General features: G+C 33.9%; 2 protein-coding genes across 4 annotated transcripts in view; both read right to left on the minus strand.

Moving 5' to 3' along the window:
- Nucleotides 1-4,262, minus strand: part of LOC111404040 (mitochondrial fission protein ELM1-like) — a 9,673-nt gene extending 5,411 nt beyond the window's left edge. For both annotated transcript variants that reach the window (XM_023032753.1, XM_023032755.1), the window contains exons 1-6: nucleotides 4,062-4,262; nucleotides 3,682-3,832; nucleotides 3,493-3,550; nucleotides 3,091-3,187; nucleotides 2,292-2,441; nucleotides 2,045-2,171 (exon numbers count right to left, since the gene is read on the minus strand). In XM_023032753.1, the coding sequence (XP_022888521.1) occupies nucleotides 2,045-2,171; nucleotides 2,292-2,441; nucleotides 3,091-3,187; nucleotides 3,493-3,550; nucleotides 3,682-3,832; nucleotides 4,062-4,172 (694 nt within the window). In that variant the 5' untranslated portion in view covers nucleotides 4,173-4,262. The remainder of the gene's footprint in view (nucleotides 1-2,044; nucleotides 2,172-2,291; nucleotides 2,442-3,090; nucleotides 3,188-3,492; nucleotides 3,551-3,681; nucleotides 3,833-4,061) is intronic.
- Nucleotides 4,263-7,027: 2,765 nt separating this feature from the next.
- Nucleotides 7,028-7,500, minus strand: part of LOC111404042 (probable UDP-N-acetylglucosamine--peptide N-acetylglucosaminyltransferase SPINDLY) — a 21,081-nt gene continuing 20,608 nt past the window's right edge. For both annotated transcript variants that reach the window (XM_023032757.1, XM_023032758.1), the window contains one exon: nucleotides 7,028-7,500. This exon is cut by the window's right edge and continues 363 nt beyond it. In XM_023032757.1, coding sequence (XP_022888525.1) covers nucleotides 7,454-7,500 — 47 coding nt within the window. In that variant the 3' untranslated portion in view covers nucleotides 7,028-7,453.

A 7,500-nucleotide genomic window follows, 5' to 3' on the forward strand; every position in this document is an offset into this window, starting at 1 on the left:
GTCTTTAGAACTAGTTGACATCAGGAAGACTATAGAAGAAGATGCAGACCTGAGCCACATATAAGTTCCTTGAGAAATGGCCAGCACAGTTTCCGAGGTATTCCTTGCTGAGAGATAACCTGTTGTATTACGGCAAACTAGTGCTACCTCGAGACTCACAGTTTGTGCAGCTAGCCCCACAGGAAGGGCATGATAGCAAAGTAAGAGGGCACAGGGGATTTCTAAAGACTTATAGGAGAGTGACAGAAACTTTTTTGTGGAAGGGGATAAGACGGGACATCCGGACTTATGTTGTTGCGTGTGAAATCTGTCAGCAACATAAATATTCCACCTTGGCACCAGCAGGACTGCTCCAGCCACTATCCATTCCTGATAAAGTTTGGGAAGATGTCTCGATGGATTTTGTAGACGGGCTGCCAAAATCAAAGGGGATTGACTCGGTGTTGGTAATAGATGATCGTTTAAGCAAATATGCACATTTCATTAGCCCAAAGCGTCCTTTTTCAGCCCCATCAGTTGCTGCAATTTTTGTTAAAGAAGTGGTTAAGCTTCATAGAGTGCCCCCGTTCCATAGTCTCAGATCGGGACAACGTGTTCATAAGCAAGTTCTAGAGTGAGCTTTTTAAGTTGCAAGGAACCTCATTAAAACACAGTTTCACTCATCACCCGCAAAGCGACGGTCAGACAGAGATGGTAAATAGGGGTATTGAAACATATCTACAGTGCTTTGCTTCGTTAAAACCAAGAAGGTGGTATCAATTTCTTCATTGGGCTGAATACTCTTATAATACTTCTTATCATGTATCGACTCAACTCACCCCTTTTCGCATCCTATATGGTCGCGATCCACCCCCATTAATTCGGTTCGAGAGAGGTACCACAGCCATATTCTCTTTGGAGCAACAAATGCTGGAACGAAACAAAGTTTTGGATGAATTAAAGTTACATCTCCATAAAGCTCAGCAACAAATAAAATCAGCAGTTGACAAACATAGGAGGAATGTGGAGTACATGGTAGGAGATTGGGTTTATGTAAAAATGAGGCCGTATAGGCGAAGTCACTGATGGTATGCCACAATGAAAAGTTAGCTCCGAAGTACTATGGACCGTTTGAAGTATTGGCAAGAGTGGGAAGAATGGCTTACTGCTTGTCACTACCAGCTGATGCCCGAGTTCACCCCGTCTTCCATGTTTTACAATTAAGAAAGGTGGTCGGAAAGGCTCCAGTAACATCTTCCCTGCCTCCTCAAATTGGTGAAGACTGGGAGTTACTTGTGGAACCGGAATTGGTGTTAGCATTCAGACAACCACAGAGGGGTACATCAGATGCTATGGAAGTTTTGATTCGGTGGAAGGGTTGCTTAATTTTATGTTGTTCCTTTCATGCTTAAAGTGATTGTATACCTCCCGTGTACTCTCTTTTAAGAAATAAAATTCTATGATTACCTATAAAAAAAAAAAAAAGTTGTTAGAGTTACTTGAGGGAAGGGTATAAATAAACATGTGAAGGTGAGGGGGGGGCGGGGGGATCAGCGAGAATTAAGTGAGGAAGAAGAGTTAGGAATATTTGTATTTCCATTGAGTTCTTGTATTTACAGTAACGTTTTCTTCAATCCAATTCAGTTCTTGAGTTTCAACCTACCAAAAAATTCCCATTCCACCAATTGAACAGTTTGGCTTTCTTTTCTTCTTTTCTATTTTACAGTTTTGACCATTAAATTCAGAGGGTAGTTAATATTCTACAATTTGTATTTGCCTGGACCAGAATGTTTAAATTTTGTTGTTTCCAGATTTAGAATATGTAATAATCGGACTACTTTGGATTGCAATATTAGAAATTAGTGACAAGTTCTTAAATATAACTTATCCGACTTTAAAAACATAAAATTCAATAAAACATCACATGGAGCTCTACAAGAGTAGAGAAACCACTATTTGTTAAAATCCATTGGTGTGCAATAGCATAATTTTAATTTTTTAAAAGTCAACTGCTTTAACATGGAGAGGGAAAACAGGTCTTCGCAAGATTAAGTGCATGACTTACTTGTAGGCCCTCCAACACTGACCACCAGCAACGGTTTTTGTAACGGCACCAACTCATTGTGCCAAGAAGAAGCTGCACTTCTCAACGCAATAGAATCAGCCTGGTGAATGGCTCCCACGGTAAGGACCTAAATTAAAAGTGTTTAGATTGGCAAAAGTCTAAACATGTTAAAATCAAAGAAAGCAAACAACCACCGATATTTTCTCCATTAGAGAATCATTTTTTATCAAATGAAGGAAGATAATACCACGTGCTTGTCAGGAGGCTTGCGAGGTGTTACCCATCTTCTGAGAAACCAAGGGACCTGTCTCTGTGCCTCAGGCGTCAATGGATAATAATCATGACGAGGTGTGATAACTAGATCAAATCTGTGTAGACGTGACCGAGGATGCTGTATCTAAAAGCATATTGTACAAGATATCAGAGTCTGACGCGTAAACTCGCAGGCCTGGTTCAATGACTTGTGAGCTATGACTATACTTAGCATGTCAAATGCAAGCTTATCATTCAAATTGCACCATGTTTGAAAAATATAAAGGCAGATAAGAACAAGTGCAAAAGATGTTGCTGACATCAACTTTGTAACCACTTCTCTACATCTGGAGATGTTTGTGAATGAGATTATAGGAATGTAAATGAGACAGACAATTTAAAACATATAAAATTTAAATGATACACAGATAGTAGAAAGAAAAATTGAAGAGTACTCTGGAATAAATTGTTTAGTTATTAAACATTAGAAAGTCAGAAACAAAATTGAGTTATACATACCTTTATATGCAAAAGAAAATCAAAAGCATAGAACACAATACATTCTATTCACACCGATAATTGATAAACCATTAATGTTGTTCACTTATTTTTATCCTTGTTCATAGAATTTAGTACCAAGTCAAGCATGTGTCAAGAACTTTTATTAATTTCTCTCTCTTAACTTAGGATAGCAAAGCATTGTGCAAAAATTCCATGTCAGATCCACATTCCAGCAGTGAGTGAATGGTAATTGTTCCCTATTAGAGCGTCACCTATTTAGAGTCTCATCTAACCTGAATAACAAAGACATTTTCTGGGGCTAGCTGTTTAATAGAGCTTGAAACAGGAATGGTGTCACGGCCAGATGCTACCACCAATATGGGGCCGTCCCTAAAAAAGTTACAAAAGTAAAAGCTTAGAACTAACCGATACACGCATACAAATATCTGTACACAGATCATATTATGCACAGTCCTTGGAGAATAGCTTATTATGCAAAAAGAATGGCATTATTACTTCTGTTAATTTATCCGAAGTGTACAAATTTCCCAATGTTTAAGTGCAACTGTATTCGGATTGTGTACCTTGATACATAGAATAAAGACCACATTCAAGAAAACAAATCAATAATCATACAGAGAAAATCAAAATGAAATTTTGGAATAGAAATCAATAAGAAAAGTAACAATGCACACCTCTCAAATGTTTCTCGAGCAACTTTTGCAATTTGTCTTGCATCTGCTTCTAAAATATCTGAACCCATACCATTTAAGCCACCACCAAAAGAAAAGAAAAATTTTCATCTAGAGAAGATTCCAGGACCATTTCTCACGATGAGAACTGTTCTAATAATCAAAATGAAGCGAGCAATTAACCTATAATACCTTTCTCTCCATCTTGAAGCGGCGCCACTTTTTTCCCTGGGATTCGTGAAAATCCACGAATCCATTTAACAACCTGCTCCAGTCTTTTGTGGACAGTAACAGGCAACCAGTGGAACCTCTCATTGATTCCTCCTCTGGGCCTAGTAACGCGCTACGTGTGTAATGACAGACCAAAAAAAAAAAACTGTGTTATGTGCAAATTAAGAAATCATCTAGCAGTCATATCAAACTGGAATCAACATGAAAATATCAATACGCAGTTGAACACTTATAGCACGCATAATTTACATAAAATCAATTAAAAAAACGTAAAAAATGGCTAAAAATATATATTATGATTCTTCAGTTGTATTCTTTTCGTTTACAGGAAATGTGCTTACATAAAGAGTGTAGTTTTGGGAGAGACCAAGAGCTCGAACCAAACCGATGCACTGATTTTCTGCACCTGCAAAACTGTTGCCGATTACAATCGCTCTTCTGACTGTTTGCATTGATTTAGATTAAGCAATTATAAGGATTGAATATGATAAGACATTGAAGGGTTTTTGGTTTCACTGGAATCAAGTATTTTTTTTTTCTTTTTTTTTTTTAATGACGGGACCGTATTATCCTTTTGGTGCGCAACGAGTAAATACTCGGACTGACGCAATAGTCCATCAATCACGTCAATAAAGTAAATTGTATTAGACAAATTCGATGCAATATGCTCAACTGAGAAAGTATTGATTGAGAATTGAATTCGTGATCAAAAATTTTCTCGCTAACCTACTCCACCAACTTGATCACCCCTCGACAAGAATCAAGTTTTATATTGTGGGCAGGCGGTCTTCAAATGCAGAGCTTTGCCATTTGAGTTTTGAATTAGTTAGAATTAATCTATACAATATTAGCCCCCATTTGACATCAACACGTGGGATTTTTAATATTTTGAGTAGTTAATTTTCAAAGAATTCGTAATTTAAAAGTAGGAAAAAAAATTAATTTACAAAATAAGTATGTATAAAAGGAGTTTCAAAATAAAAAATATTAGGACTGTGCTATATAAACAGGGCCACATAGGTCCCTCGAATGAGAAGATTTATTCAAAATATTAACCGGCTTAACTTTTAAGTTAAAAGTACAAAAATAAAATTTTAAAATTTGGCTCTCTTTCATCCCAAGGATTTTGAGACTTTTGTAGAAGAAATTTTTTTGAATATATATATTTTTTATTTCTTCTTAATAATGTAAAATATTAATTTGTAACTAAATTTTATAAGAATATATATATTGATTGATTATTTTTTTTTTTTAAGGTCTCACGCATTGATAATACGGAATATTATTTATATTTTTTACATTTTTTTATTGAAGAATACTAAAATATTATATATATATTTCGATTACTTATTTATCTAATTTAGGTGACTTAAATTTTTTATTCTTTTAAAAAAAATTATTACATGAAGGAGAGAGGATCAAACTTCCACTCTTATAATTGATTTTTTCATTATTGAGCTAGATTCAAGTAAATACTATTTTAAATGAAAGTATTTAAAAGTAAAATGAATCCTATAAAAATCTGCAAAAGATTTGGAATGAAAGTCTATAGAACTTAGAAGTTATGGCCAATTTCATGGAGAGACAAAAAAATTATCCAACTATGTTGGTCAAAGTATAAAGAAGGAGAATACTAGAGCATTGAGAATTTACTTCAGATAAATGAGTAAAAATTATTCTTGATCTTTTATATAACTCGTATGAAAATCAACTATGGAGTGATTTCATACGTAAGATAAAATATCGATTGCAAATAATTGAAAGATAGTTCATTATAATTGTTTGAGATAATATGTCAAAACAATTATTGGTATGTAATGATTATCTAAGCATTCACTGTGCCAAAATTGTCAATAATAAATTAAAGTCTTTAACAAATCAAAATCATTTGTAGAACATATACGTCAAGCAATTAAGAAGATCAACATTTAAGAACAAAATGAAAGATCAAAAGTAAATAACAAAAATGTAACAAAGAGAAAATGAAGGAAACTAAAATATGATGAAAAGAAATTGATGCCTTAAAATGCTTGGCTAATGACCCCTTTTATAGGCAAAGAGATATCTAGGATGTGGATAATTGGAACTTGTATTCTATCTAACTTGAAGACATCTAGTATGTCCAACTTGATATCGCTTTTTAGCTATTATCTGCGGAGAATTTGGACTTTTTTTAATCAAAGATGAATTGTTACCACATAAGTTATCTTTCTATTGGTACAAATATCAAATCTATTAGATATTTATAATTTCAGTTATGGCCAAAAGACTAAGTGCTGCATACTAATAGAAAAGTTATACATGGTAGGTAACAACTTGGCCTTTGAAAGGTAATTTAAGCTGCCTATGATGTGAATTTGAATTTTTGGCAACATGAAAGTTGTAGTTCAATCTCTAATCTTTCTAACTCAACTTGAATCATCTTACTTTGACTTCTTTAACTCAAGTTCATTTTATCAAGACAATTTATCATTTTGACTATTCAACATGTTTTTCTTCACTTGCACCACATTTCAAAAACATCGAACAAATATTCTTTTTTAAAGTATAACAATCATGCCAACGTGTATATAAATATATATTGTGATTAATTACACTTTTTAACCATGTATTTACGCAAATTGACTTTATGACTGAGAATTAATATTCTATACTATAAGCAGTGAACTAACACAAAATAAATGTAAAATGCCTTGTAATTAATATATTTTTAAAGTTCTTTTAGATACTAATTAGAGGCGGTTGACTGAGAGATGTTCTCAATTTTGTAAAGGAGAGTGGACTTTTAAATTTCAGTGGCTGAATATAACTCCCTTATGGTTAGTTCAAACATAAGTCGAATTATGTGCTGCACCAAATACGGTGATTTTGTAAGACATCAATCCGTTACTTACCAATATAATTTTGTGGTGCTTACTGTTGGCGAACATGGTAGCCTACAATATGGTGACTTTTTCTCCAATTGACATGGATAGGTATAGGTAAATTGATTGTATTCCTCGACTTCCATCGCCACCAATTTTGATTTAAATTATATTTATTTTATATTTAAAAAAATGAAAAAGAAAAAGGATTTTGAACAAAAAATAAATAAAATCTCAATGTACAGTTTTTTCTGTGTCATGTTTTAAAAGTTAAAACTTGACACAAGAACATCTATATTTATTCACAAATTATAAAATAGACATCATATTTCAACAGAAGGAAAATGCACTTCAAATAAAATCTTAAGCTAAAACTATCCGATTGCGAGTCGAGATGCTCCTTGCACATTGTTGCTTTAACCGTAAAACTAGATTCACCGAACTAGGCAAACCGGAGCATAAAATAGTATAGCATCTTGCCCAAAGGACAAAACTTAAGCACCTAAACAAAGATTGTGAAAACCCCAATAAAACCATATTTCTAATCAATGGGGTAGATAGACAAGTCATTTGTATTACATAGTCCATTATCCTACCCATCATGCCTAAGACACTACATTTCTATCTCTTGAGCAAATATATATTTGAGCACTTCTACACATCTAATTTTAGAATCTTTCTTCAAAACTAATTTCTACCTAAAGTACTAAATGGCAGATAATTACTGTCAAAGCCCCATCAAATTTACATCACAGGAGGCTACAATAATTGCACATTTTGTTCAAAACTGGTCAAAGCACTCTTGTTTATGCTCTGGATCATTTAGTCACTCACCAGATATCTCTTTGATAAACAAATGGGTGTGTTAATTACTTAATTGTCTCGTTCAACTGCACCCCGTTTTCCTTTCCAGCTG

Source organism: Olea europaea, chromosome 11 (genome assembly GCF_002742605.1).
Source record: "Olea europaea var. sylvestris chromosome 11, O_europaea_v1, whole genome shotgun sequence".
Taxonomy (NCBI): domain Eukaryota; kingdom Viridiplantae; phylum Streptophyta; class Magnoliopsida; order Lamiales; family Oleaceae; genus Olea; species Olea europaea.